Genomic DNA, 13,477 nt, shown 5'->3' on the forward strand with positions numbered 1-13,477 from the left:
GACCAGTTTCCTTGGTGTTTCTTCTGGCTTCAAAGGGTTATTGTTATGTAAAGAATCAATCATTTCAACAACACAGTTTTAAGTTAAAATCTGTCATGTAAATGACTCCTAAAATATCACAGAACATCATGTCAAATGCTTGTCAGCAGCTGTTAAAAGGCCATCAGTGTTCTAGTTCAGTATGTGCTACTCTTGTCATCCTATAATCAGCCTGAGGGGAGTAAAGGAAAACCTTTTATGTTAGTCTAGGTAGGCTGCAACGCATGCACCAACAAGTCTTATCCTGCTCTTTTCTTCTACGGCGTCTTTAGATTTACCTGGGTTTTACTATGAAGACTTTTAACTTGAAGTTGCCACCAGAGAAAATACAGTAGACAGGACATGTAGTTTTACCAGAAGCAAGGAGCTTTAGTACATTTGTATACATTGATTAGCTCTCTCTCTGCTATTATGTATACGAGACAACATAATTTAACTGAGTTTTATTATGCTGTACTATACTTCTAGAGTGTACAGTGGCTTGGTGTGTGAAGCTGTCACATGGTGCCAGAGTGTTCCTCCTTTATCTATTCTGTATTTTAGTGTATACATATACACAATACATTTTAATTTTACTCCTCTTTACTTCTTTCCCTTTCCCCCAGAAGGTTGCAAGTTTATTATATATTCCAAATTTGGTGTATCCATGTGCACTGTATTAAATGTTGTTTTTCCTACTCTTCACTTCTGCCCTCTCTACCGAAACCATTATTCATGTGTTTGTCTCTGTTCCAAGCTTTAATTAGTCTGTAGATTTATGTCATAGGAAGATCAAAGTAAATGTATCATAACGGCACTTTACTTGGTAGCAAAGGTGACATTAATGTACAAACCCCAATTCCAATGAAGTCGGGATGTTGTGTAAAACAAACGAAAATCCTTTTCAACGTATGCTCATTTGAATACACTACAAAGACAAGATATTTAATGCTCAAACTGACAAAGCTTTATTGTTTTTTGTTTTTTTATAAATATTCACTTATTTTGAATTTGATGCCTGCAACATCTTCCATAAAAGCTGGGACAAGGACAACAGTCTATTTTGGGGAACGGAGGAGACTAATTGTTAAAGCTTTGTAGGTGGAATTCTTTCCCATTCTTGCTTTATGTGCAACTTCAGTTGCTCAACAGTCCGGGGTCTCCGTTGTCGTATTTATGTGCTTCGTAATGCGCCATACATTTTCAATGGGAGACAGGTCCACTACTCGCACTCTTTTACGACGAAGCCACGCTGTTGTAACACATGCAGTATGTGGCTTGGCTTTGTCTTGCTAAAATAAGCAGGGATGTCCCTGAAAAAGATGTTGCTTGGATGGCAGCAAATGTTGCTCTAAAACATATATGTCCCTTTTAGTAATAATGGTGCCTTCACATTTACCAATGCCATGGGCACTAACACACCCCCATACCATTGCAGTCAGTTAATGCAGTGCCGCCTAAGGGATCAAAGGTCATGGACATTCAATGTTGTTTTTTAGCCTTGCTTCTTACGTGCAGAGATTTCTCCAGATTTTCTGAATCTTTTGATATTATGGACCGTAGATGATGAAATCCCCAAATGTCTTGCAATTATACGTTGACAAATGCTCCTAAACTTTAGGAATATTTGCTCCCGCAGTTGTTCACCAAGTGGTGAACCTCGCCCCCTTCTTGCTTGCAACAACGGAGCCTTTTGGAGATGCTCCTTTTATACCCAATCATGACACTCAAATATTAGTTCTAGGTTATAAAAAACAACATACAACATATAGTGTCCCCCCCCCCCCCCGCCTCATTACAAGCACTATGTAAGTTAATAAAATCGTTTTTTGTTTTTCATTGTGCCAAACTATTGAAATGGGTATTGTATATAATTGACTGTAACAATTATTTTTTTACTTTTGTATTTGAGTACATTTCGGAGTATGTACTTTTTTACTTAAGTACAGGAGTTGAATCATACGTCCCTCATTTTTTCACTCAAGTTTCTGTACTTCTATCCTCAAAAAACAATGCTTAAATGAATAAAAAACTAAGCAAACATATAGTTTATTGCATTTATTTACATGCTAAAAAACAAATGCCGAAAATACAAAAAAATGGAAGGTATCACAAGTTGCCCCAGAGACCCCTTAAACAAAACAAAGATAGATTGTCAATGCGTAGAGGAGCGAGCGCTTCATTCAATGAAGAGAGCTAACCTTAATACTTTGGTACTATTGTGGAGGAGTATATTGTGAATATCTAGCAGATTCCTTTTGTCTACGCTGCTTGTTCCTCTCCTCCATGATGTTCCTGACCCACCTCAGTTGGGGCCTCCGAAGAGGTTTCTTCCCTGCTGCATAAAGCTCGTCTTGAGCCCCGATTGGGACCCTTCTCAAGATCACCTTATCTTGACCATCAGCAACCTCACAGGTCCAGTTGCCAGAAGAAGATGAGGAGGAGGAGGACGATGAGGAGGTGGTGGAGGACGAAGAGGAGGAGGTGGATGAAGACAAGGGCGGTGAGGAGGAGGATGAGGAGGAGGAGGGCGAGTTTGTAGGGGGGCGGGCATGTGAGGGTATACCAACTGGAGAGCAGAGTTTCGATCTGGGGTTTGAGGCAGTGTTAGGGACCCCCCGAAGAAGGAGTCTGGATGTGTGGGGATAATCTGGGTCTGGCACCCACATGGTCGACCAAGAGCCCCTTTTGACACTCTGAGGAGACAAACACCCTTCAAATAAATTATGTTACACTAGTGCATATACACTTTATCAAAGTATACATTTTCTATAAAGTGCTTATCCCCATTAGGGTCACGGCAGGACTGAAGGCTTTCCCAGCTCAATTTGGGCTGTTGGCCAGTCAATCTCAAGGCACTATCCCAGCTGATTTCCTGAAAGAGGCGGGGTACACCATGAACTGGTCGCCAGCCAATCGCAGGGCACAAATAGACAAGCAGACATTCACACCTACGGGTGATTTAGAATCTTCAATTAACCAACCATGCATGTGGGAGGAAACCGGAGTACCCGGAGAAAACCCACGCAGGTACAGGGCAAACATGCAAACTCCACACAGGGGACGCTTGATTTGAACCCGGGTCCTCAGAACTGTGAGGCAGATGTGCTAACCACTCGACCAGTGGGCCGCAATGTACAACCATTCACACTTATTCACACCCTTGGAATCTCCAATTAACGCTAACATGTTTTTGGAATGTGGGAGGAAGACCTCAAATACCCGGGGAATACCCACGCAATCACGACAACTTACAAAGTGCACATAGCTGAGATACAAACCCAGGACCTCTCAAATGTGAAACAGAGACACGATTCCAGCCTACAGTCACACTTGATCTACTTAGAAAATTACAACAGCAACCCACAGCAACTCAAAACACTATGTACTTGGAAATAAAAACTGTAAAATTCAATATTCCTTATAAATAAAAATAAAAACTACATTTTGTTTGGGTTGTTTGATGATCTTAAATATTAATGTGGGGAAACTGCAAAAAAAAATAATAATAATGAATTTGAGAAAATAATTTGGGGCAAATACTTTTTCATAGCAATGTGTATACAGTATATATATTCAGTACAAAACATGACCTTGTGAAATAGGTTTAGAAAGGTTTTTTAGTTTTGTTTTTTATTTAAAGCAGTAATAAAGTCAGAACCTTACACTACATTTATAGAATAAATAACTTCATGTCATTTATTTTACCTTAGCATTTTCCGGCGCAGCGCTACCAGATTGCGCAACTTTAGGAGGCATGGCACTGACAGAAAAATAATTGCTTGAATAAAATGTTACCAAGTTTTAGCCCCAGTTAAAAATATCTTTTTCTTTATTATTTTTGCCCCCAAATCGGTGACGCCCATCTGCGTCGCCTGGCGTTTAAAAAGGAGACTAAACTATTGACGTCAAAAGGAGCGACGTCCGTATCGTGGCAACCATAGAAATAATATGTACATGGTTGTTACACTGAAATTTGCGTCACTGTTACCGCCATATTGGATGTGGAAAAGTGGAGCGATCGGTGATGACGCTTACTAATACTGCAGTTAAATTAATATAAATCACTGAATATAAGAAAAATCAAACTGAATTAAATGTAAACGTTAGTGTTCGGAAAACCTATATCTCCATTAGAAAATCTGATTATTAAAGACAGATAAAATACAGTCGTATTATTTTTTAAATCGCTTATCATCACAGTAGCAGTTTAGTATTGGTAGCGCCTGTAAACACATGAAAACAGAAATATACCAACGTTATAAGGTTATAAATGTGTACTCCTTTTACATTAGGATATAGGTGTGCGCAAAACCAACGTTGGTATATTTCTGATTTTTTTCCCCATACAAATTTAAAATCAGCGCCGTGTCAAATGCCGGAAGTGACGTCGTTGTTGTTGCACGCGCAGAGCAGCTGTCATGTGATAGTTGCTGCTGTGGCCACTCGGAACCTCTGAGCGACGCACTGTTGCTGACACTAGCTGGCTAAGTCTGTAACCCTTTTTTTTTTAAATGAAGTCTAAATAAACCCCAAGCCGAGTTGTATGTTTGTTAGCTGCTTTCTGCGGGAAAACCGGGAAGCCGGAGGGTACCGGACGCTGCTGCCATGGGGTGCTGTTACAGCAGCGACAACGAGACAGCAGACCAGGTAGTTAGCGGCTTAGCTTGCTCAAACTGGCTCCCTAGATTTTTGTCTGACATCGTGCGTGCGTAACTCACCCTAAATGACATTTAGGACAATCTATTGATGTTTTCAGGGGATGTGTGTTTACCAAGTGGTGTTATTCAGCTTTTGGAGCTTATGAAACACGTTTAGCATGCTAGGTGACGGCCTAGCTCGGGGCAGTTTTTGCAGATTGCACACGGGGGAAACGAGAACTGCTGAAAGGAGAGGAGAACGCTGTCACGAGTTGTCTTGGCTGTGTTAACTAATAGCATAATGAAGCTACTCCCTGTGACCACATTGAAATGAGGGGCGTAAGCAAGAACTTGTATTGTTTGCTACGGTCAATGCTCGCATATGTCACGAGATACTTAGAAGTTCCTGATTTGTGTTGTGCCGTGTGACTCAAAGCTTCAGCTGATTCCTTTTGAGGAAACGTGTCTGTTCTCCTTTCAGAAAAGTGTCATCAGAATAAAAAAAAAAAATCCTTAAGCTTAAACTCTTGAATTTTGTAACCAGAGCTGGCACAAGTACACACACTGTACCAAATTTATAATAGTTTGGATTATTCATTATAGTTATTTTTTATTTCATTTTGACTTGATTTTCAAATTCAGTTACTTTTAATTATTATTATTTGGAAAATGCTTAGTTTTATTATAGTTTGTCCACTTGTTTGTAGCGCCCTACTGTTTGAGTTTTTTTGTTTTTTTTATCATGGTTGAGATCTGTTTCCCTACCAAGATTGAGACAAGGCACTTATTTTACATAAGAAAAATCACATGGTACACCACCAGATAAAAGTGCAAAAAGTACTTTCTTATACTAAAGTAATGATGATCACATTTCAAGTTTACTGAAAAAAAATTAGTTACTCAGGGTGAAATCGGGACCTGTGAAATTGAACACAAAGCTGATATGCTAGTGGGAATGCAGGAGAAAAACAGGGATCTTAATTCATTTTATTTCCTATGGCAAACCATCCATCCATCCATTTTCTTAGCCGCTTCTCCTCACTAGGGTCGCGGGCGTGCTGGAATGCAGGAGAATAACAGGGATCTTAATTCATTTTATTTGCTATGGCAAACCTCATGACATTAATGTGCTGTGGCACATTGGTTGGGAATAACTGGTTTAGGTGACAAACATTACAGCTGTAATGTACAACAAATGTTTCTTGATATCATACAATGAATAGTAATAAAATCATTATTCAGTGATTTTTATCATTCAAGGATAATGAACGCAAGCCGCTGATCACCCACCCGAACCCTGTCAGCAAGCCCCCAAATGGCACAGACTGGATCACTCCTACGGTCCCCTCAGCCCGAACAGATGAACAGGCCCTGCTCACATCCATCCTCACCAAAACTGCACAGTGAGATTCTGGTCCTCGCAACAGTAGACTCCCATCAGACAACCAGTTAAGTTAATAAATATATTCTCATTTGTTGTGCAGGAACATCATCGATGTGTCGGCGGCTGACTCAGTCATTATGGAGCAGCATGAATATATGGACAAAGCTCGGCAATACAGGTATACTATACAAATGAATTGCTCCGTTCATGCTTTATTCACACATTAAAGGGGACATATTTTGCCAAACCAACTTTTTCTAGTATTTGGGATGTAATATTGTCTCTGTGGTGCCTCAGTAAACGTGAAATACGGATTAAAATCACATTCCTGACTTCTAGAGGTTTTTCTGCCAAGAGGTCTGAAATCAGGTCATTTAAATTTCTCGAGCTTATCCACATCACTAGCGAAGATCTCCGCTCTTCCCCTCTGCTCCCGAGCCAGCGCTGTCAACATAACAAACCTGTGCTCTCACAAGTGGGTCTTCTACACGGAGGCAACCAATCACAGGAAAGGGGATGGTCTTAGCCAAATATGGACAAAGCAGATACAAAACTGGGTCAAACAGAAGTAGCTGTGTTTTTTTTTTTATTATTGAAATTGACAGTTTTATACTAAGTCCATGTTAAAAAGTAACACTATGGAGGTCTACATAGCCAAAATATGGGACATTTAAAGGCAACGCTTCATTTGACAAGACGGACGTCCCTCAATAAAAGTGCTATTACAAAGGCAAAATCTTAAAAAACTGTTACTGTCCAAATACTTCTGGACCTAACTGTACATGATGACCGATGAAGTAACAGAAGAAGAAGAAAAAAAACTCAATATTTTTGAATGTGTTCACATCCTCAATCACCCAAGATAGCAAATGGAGTCAACCAACAAATTGCCTCAACCTTTTCAAGTTTAAATTCAGTGACCTCTAGTGGTGATCAGATCAAACAAACATGATGAATTTTTCATAATAGGTCACCAGGGGAAAAGGTAATGTGTATTAAATGCATGTTGTTTTCTCCTCTCAGTACAAAACTTGCTGTATTGAGCAGTAGTATGCCCCAGAAGAAAGCCCTGGCTCTCCCCTCCCTTACCAGCCAGCCCCACCAAGTGCTCGCCAGTGACCTGGTGCCATACTCTGATGTTCAGCAGGTAGTCACACATAACGCATTTAGACATCTGTTAACTTCTCGCTGGAATTCTTTCGGGCTTTTGAAATAGATCTGTGAAATGCTATACTTCTCTTGTTAGGTGTGTTGAAGAAATGGTTCTAATTATGCCCTCTTCACCTGCTTCTTCTTTTCAGGTATCCAAGATAGCGGCATATGCCTACAGTGCAATCTCTCAAATCAAAGTGGATGCTAAAGAAGAACTAGTAGTCCAGTTTGCCATTCCTTGATCCTACAACTCTGGCCTGCGTATCGCTCCTCCCAACGTGTGTGTGTGTGTGTATGTCTCTGTCACTCCCGCATCTTCATACCTTCTCTTCACCCATTTATCAAAGTCTTGCGCTTCTTGGCTTTGGCTCTAAATGCAGCGTAGACACAGACAATGGAACGTAGTACCACAACGGCCATATCATCACACTGTACAAAATCGTAGGTCAATGAGAAGTTGTTCTGCCTTACAAAACCAATGGCTCTATCAGTGCACATTTAGGAAATTGGCCTCCCCTGGATCACGACTTTAGCCAAAATAAAATGTGGAAGTCCTGTCATTGATAGTTGTTCTTTATTATAACTCATTTCATTTTCATGTTTGTTTACTGTGATCAGTTTTGGATAGCAATCTGAAGGAGGTTATATTAGTTTAAACTAATAACTTTTATTGGTAAGCATTTCAACTCGATACACAGCTCAATACTATAAGAGTAACTGACAGGCCATTGTTTTGTCTGTTTACACTGTTGAGGATGCAATAGGCTTCACTGCAGTGAAGTTTGGTATCGATTCAAATCCTATACAGCACTGGAGGCCTATGGTTCCGGAGGTGGGAGGGAGTCTATGCGGGACAGATGATGTGTATTTTTTTGCCTTTGTACAGAACTTTCTGGCTAATTCTAAAGCTGAAGATGATTGTAGAAGGTGTTTTGTAGAAAGTTAACAATTGGCTGTGATCTGGGGTGATGACAACCATTTTTATGAAAACCAACAACACTTGAGGGCTGTGTTTGTCAGCTTTCAAACAAAGCTTTTGGCTGCCGATTGTAATATGATTTGTTCGTATTAATCGAAAACTAACCAGTGTAGCAGTGTGGGGAGAGCGTTAACAATCCATTGTACCACAACAGATCAAAGGATCAAAGAGCTTTTTTGAGATTATTTATTTTGTGTTTTTAAACATTTTGCGTTTCAGAGAAGAGCGCAAGAAAACGAGCTGGGAGCACAGTGAGGTGCTCTAAAGGGATCTCGTGTAAGGCTGTGATTATTTTAGCTGCACATTTGAGCTGTTGGCAAAGGGTTCTTGGCATTTTTTTCAGTTTTTGTTTTGTTTCTCAGATGTGTAATACTACCTGAACTGTATTTGTAATATCTTAGGCTAGTACCCCAAAAACCTAGACCCTTTTTTTTGTTTGTTTGTTTATTAATTCATTAAAAACTTCCAACAGCTATTGTATTTGATTGAGTTTTTCAATTTAGTATTAGTACAAATGTCACTTTTGGATTTTTAAACTTAAAATAAACCAAATCTATTTGTAAATGAACTGCACACACCTTTTTAATAAAGGTCTTATGAAACCGTTTGAATATGTTGCAACTTCGAATATAGTTACTGAAGTACGTCCTTATTTCTTTTGCCTGCATTGCTGCTGTGGTGCCATATCTGTGCCAAGCCTTGCACCTTCTTGAGGGGTCACAACACTGAAGTCCAAAGCAGGTATCACGTGGTTCCTGAACAAAAAAAATAAAAATAATAATTATGTAAGTCGACATAAACAGGCTCACCTCCACAACACAAAAAAAATATTGTCAGAGATGAATATGTTGAACTAGCAACCCTTTTCTCTTAGTGGTAACTCTTTTCCCACGTAGTTGTAATATGAGCTTGATCTGCGTTTAGACACTTGTTGCAAGGTTACTCAACAACATCCTTGCCAGTACTGCTTATGCATAGCACTCTTTCTCCTAGTATGGATTCACTAATCAAGCTAGGAATATATCACTTACTGTAAACTAAGTACATTTCTTAAAAGAACAACTTGTGTTCTGCTTGGTCTTAAACCACAGTCTGTTTCCATGGTAACGTGTCGGGGGCCACATTGGCTAATTCTACCCGAATTAAGTCCGTCACTGTTCCAGTTCATAAAATACCAATCAAAAGTGAATGTATGTATTTACGATCGCTTGAGTAACGGTTGGAAGTTGGTTGTTGGTAATTATTTTATGTTTAACATTCTTTGGCCAAACATTCATCACCATGTGTTGCTACGGCCAGCTGTGCAGGTCCCCCCCCCAAAAAAAAATTATGAAATTTTTTTAAAATGTGCCATGATCGATACATTTCCGGCCTTCTACCCAATCATAGTCATTTATTTTGGGATGCGTCCTCTGTGATTGTGATTGACTGGTTTAATCTTTGTTAGACAGTTTTTGCATTTGTACGACTTCATAGGCCTGGATGGACTCGATGGAGTGATGTACTTTGGATGTAGAGCTACATAGAGAAAGAATCAATATATTTAAAAGTTGACAACTTTCAAAAATTTTTTTTTTTGCTGCTGATTTGTTTGGAAGAATCGAAAACTAACCGTAGTAGCAGTGTGGCAAGAGTGCTAATGATCCATTTTACCACAACGGATCAATACAAATATCACTATTGGATTTTCATACTTCAAATCCACCAAATGTATTTGTCAATGAATTGCACACACCTTTTAATAAAGATGTTATGAAACCGTTAGAATAGTCGTGACTTGGAAAACAATCACTGAAGTAGGAAATACTTCAATACTTTCTTTTGCTTGGGATGCTACTGTGGTGCCAGATCTGTGCCAAGGCTCGTTCCTGAGGGGTCACAACACTGAAGTCCATCGTCTTCAATCGGGGCAAAGCAGATATCACGTGATTCCTGAATGGAAAAAAATAATTATATCGAAGTGAGTTAACGTCACAGGCTCACCTCCACACTACAAAAATACAAGAATAAATCAAGTTTAATAAATTAACATTTTTTCTTATTGTGTCCTTCAGAGATGATGTTGAATCAGCAGCCTTTTTGTCTTAAAGTGGTATCAATATGCCCACTAGGATGTAATATGAACTTGATCTGGATTTAGACACTTGTTGCAAGGTTACTCAACAACATGCTTGCCAGTACTGCTTATGTATAGCACTCTTTCTCCTAGTATGGATTCCACTATTCAAGCTTAAAATAAATCACTCACTGTAAACTATAAGTACATTTTTAAAAGAACATCTTGTGTTCTGCCTGCTCTTAACCCACAAACAGGAAAAAAAAATACGGATTTTGTTTTTTTCACTACCTGTAGGCCTTGTTTGTTACAATGAGATTTCCATGTAGTGTGATGGTGTGTAGACGTGAGAGACTTTGTAGCTTGTCTACCTCTGATAGAGTAAAAATACGGTTACCATGAAGATACAACACCCGCAGTTGGGGCAGCTCACATAAAACCTAAAACACACACAAGTCAAACTTTGTATATACTGTATGCGAGAATAAGCCCAAGAACATGTCCGTGACTATACAAAAAAAATAAAAATAAAAAGCTCACTTTGTCTATATTTGTGATGTGGTTAAAAGAAAGGTCCAGCCAGGCAAGCAGTGATGGTTCAGCCAGAAAGTGGTTGATGGTTTTGTGAAGCTCATACAGGTTTGTAATATGGTTGTTATTAAGACGCAGGGAGCCACTTAGAAACTTTCCGACTGAATTTCTCTTTAAAGGCCGCAGACCACTGTTTGGTTCCTCTGACTGTGCATCTGAAATGTAAATAAATAATGACCTTCAGGCAGTTTTTCAAGTTATTTTTGTAATTAATCAAGTATATATGGACCATACTGAGTAAAAGTCGCATTGGGATGCGGCCGACGTTTGTAAAGGAACAATTTGTCACATTAAGTTTCAAACAATGTGAAGTTCTGAATCGCTTTTTTTTGGATATTTACAAAAATATTTGTCAAATAGTTAAATAAAAAAAATGTAATGTTACACCAAAATGTTAAATATATATCTAGATCTTAAACGAATCTAAATATAAATGTTATCACTATAAATGTTCCTGGGGAAACTAAATATTTAGCTAATATGCAAATCTAAACTGATGATAACAGGAAGTACTAAAATAAAAGCTTGACGTCTATAGTGTCCACTAACAAATAAGAACCATCTCATCCAGGGAAATGGACATAGATTATAGTGACAAGAACTACCTGAAATAACAAACGTTTTTGGAGAAACTTTATTTGACGAATACTTTGAGTTTAATGAAAAATAGTTTTATGAAGACTCCGCCAACGCTGATTTTCCGGACGTATTTGCAGAGCGAGCACGCTTGTCAGTAGCGTGCACCTGGTGGAGGTGGGAGGCCTGGGGTCTTGCTGGCCCTTATGCAAGCGAGGTCAAACAGGTCATACCGTCATACTACAGTACGTCCAGCTCCCTTCATAAAAATCACACAAAAACCCAAAGTACTTGTCTAATAAAGCTTCTCCAAACATCTTTGTTATTACAGATATTTATTATTTGATTGAGGACTCTAAATTGTCCTTAGGTGTGAATGTGTGCGTGAATGGTTGTTTGTTTATATGTGCCCTGCGATTGGCTGGCGACCAGTTCAGGGTGTACCCCGCCTCTTGCCTGAAGTACGCTGGGATAGGCTCCATCACGCCCGCGACCTTTGTGAGGATAAAGCGGTACAGAAAATGGATGGATGGATGGTTATCAGTTGTTTAAATTAGTATTGTAGCTAAATATTTAGCTCCACTGGGAAAACATTTAGATGTAACATTTGTATTTGTATGTACTTTTTTTTCTGTCAAGTTTGATGTAAATCGGACGCTGCCATTAAAAAAATCTGAAAATGGTCTGTTTAACGTCACATTTTTGTCTCGACTAATAAGATACATACAGGCATTTTTCTACCAAAGAGTCAAGGTTTCCTAATGAGTTCCACTGATTTCTTGACAGGTCAATTTTGGCCGATTTGCAACAAAAAAAAGTGTCATGAAATCCTTCATCCTTATGCAATTCTTACAAATTAGGGCTAATTTTATTTGTCTGTCAAATCTCTATGCAATGATGTTCACTGTTTTGATATACAGCTGCTTTGAAATTTTTAGGAACATCCCTATATAAATATTGCAAATGTGCAAAAAAAAATGACTCAAAAATTGACATCAGTTTTTTTAAACACTCTTTGAAACTAAGTACAATATGACAATGTGTCTGATATTTTCATTCTCTATATTTTCAGCGTGAGCCTCATTACATACGCCAACCCATATTGCCTATAGAGTAAATTTGCGAGATTTTGGTAGCAAGTGTGACATACAAACATAAACGGAATTTTCCCCCTTTAAGCATACAATATTACGTGTTTTAAATAGGAGCAACAGTCGCCAAACAAAAAGAATAGTAAGTAAACTAAGAAAAATAAAGGTCAAAAGTAAATGTTATACCTGCCAAGTTGCTAATCGCTTTAAAAGATAAATCCACTGGAGCCCCATACATCGTCATCGTCCCTCAATCACCTGTGGAAAATCAAAACTAAAACGGTCACATCACGTTGACGCCACGTATCAGTTTTACCCCCTAGGAAGGAACACTAGCCTATGATAATCTGCTATTTACGACCGTCTGTTGTTGTTAACTTTTCAGCTATCATACGCTTATACACACATTGAGTAAAAATCAACGCTACTTGTCTCCTAGCTAAGTGTTTACTGTACAACAGGACAACTATGTGGATTTAGACCAACGTTTACCTGTAGCAGTCAACAATCTGTTTCCATGGTAACCTGTAGGCAATATAAAGTTTGCTAATTCTACGTGAATTGAGCCCCCCAATGTTCCAGTTCTTAATATAAAAATCAAAAGTAAATGTATACAATAGATTGGGTAACTGTATTTGTTGGTTATTAGTTTATTGATTAGTTATTATTATGTTTAACATGATTTCGCCGTACATTCTCTTCCTTGTGCTGCAGCCGGCTAACCCACGTGCCTATGTGGCGGCCATATTGGCAGGGGTGACGTTCCCATCAAATGAAACACATGTACGATGAAATTAAGTCCCAACTTGCTCATTTCTCAACCAATTTTTATGAAGTTTACATTTTTGTCAATGCCAAAGTATGTGCTATCAATACAGAATATTTAAGGAAAAATACAAAATAAATATTTTTACCTGTGAAATGTTATTCTCAGTTCCCTTGTCATAATTGTACGGTGTGATGCGTAACTGTATCTAGCACAATGTGCCT

The 13,477-nt window shown here is 38.7% G+C and overlaps 2 protein-coding genes across 2 annotated transcripts; one reads left to right on the forward strand and one right to left on the reverse strand.

Moving 5' to 3' along the window:
- Positions 1–4,417: 4,417 nt before the first annotated feature.
- Positions 4,418–8,648, forward strand: lamtor1 (late endosomal/lysosomal adaptor, MAPK and MTOR activator 1). The gene is made up of 5 exons (XM_061782858.1): positions 4,418–4,668; positions 5,919–6,061; positions 6,143–6,220; positions 7,066–7,189; positions 7,344–8,648. Exons 1-5 carry the CDS (start codon positions 4,627–4,629, stop codon positions 7,434–7,436), a joined length of 480 nt encoding a protein of 159 aa, XP_061638842.1. The 5' UTR covers positions 4,418–4,626; the 3' UTR covers positions 7,437–8,648.
- lrrc51 (leucine rich repeat containing 51) lies at positions 8,590–12,912 on the reverse strand. The gene is made up of 5 exons (XM_061782857.1): positions 12,674–12,912; positions 10,770–10,975; positions 10,521–10,669; positions 9,989–10,105; positions 8,590–8,928 (listed from the first exon to the last, which is right to left on the reverse strand). Exons 1-5 carry the CDS (start codon positions 12,729–12,731, stop codon positions 8,823–8,825), a joined length of 636 nt encoding a protein of 211 aa, XP_061638841.1. The 5' UTR covers positions 12,732–12,912; the 3' UTR covers positions 8,590–8,822.
- Positions 12,913–13,477: the final 565 nt, after the last annotated feature.

The sequence above is a fragment of the Phyllopteryx taeniolatus genome, chromosome 8, assembly GCF_024500385.1.
Source record: "Phyllopteryx taeniolatus isolate TA_2022b chromosome 8, UOR_Ptae_1.2, whole genome shotgun sequence".
In the NCBI taxonomy this organism is placed as follows: Eukaryota; Metazoa; Chordata; class Actinopteri; order Syngnathiformes; family Syngnathidae; genus Phyllopteryx; species Phyllopteryx taeniolatus.

Excerpts from the sequence above, each read along its gene's own strand:
- lrrc51 (XM_061782857.1), bottom strand. The coding sequence starts at position 12,731 with ATGACGATGTATGGGGCTCCAGTGGATTTATCTTTTAAAGCGATTAGC. Across the intron at positions 10,670-10,769 it reads ACATCACAAATATAGACAAA|GTTTTATGTGAGCTGCCCCA; the intron begins GTGAGCTTTTTA and ends TGTGTGTTTTAG. Across the intron at positions 8,929-9,988 it reads AGCATCCCAAGCAAAAGAAA|GAACCACGTGATACCTGCTT; the intron begins GTATTGAAGTAT and ends TTTTTTGTTCAG.
- lamtor1 (XM_061782858.1), top strand. The coding sequence starts at position 4,627 with ATGGGGTGCTGTTACAGCAGCGACAACGAGACAGCAGACCAG. Across the intron at positions 4,669-5,918 it reads ACAACGAGACAGCAGACCAG|GATAATGAACGCAAGCCGCT; the intron begins GTAGTTAGCGGC and ends TTATCATTCAAG. Across the intron at positions 6,062-6,142 it reads ATCCTCACCAAAACTGCACA|GAACATCATCGATGTGTCGG; the intron begins GTGAGATTCTGG and ends TTTGTTGTGCAG.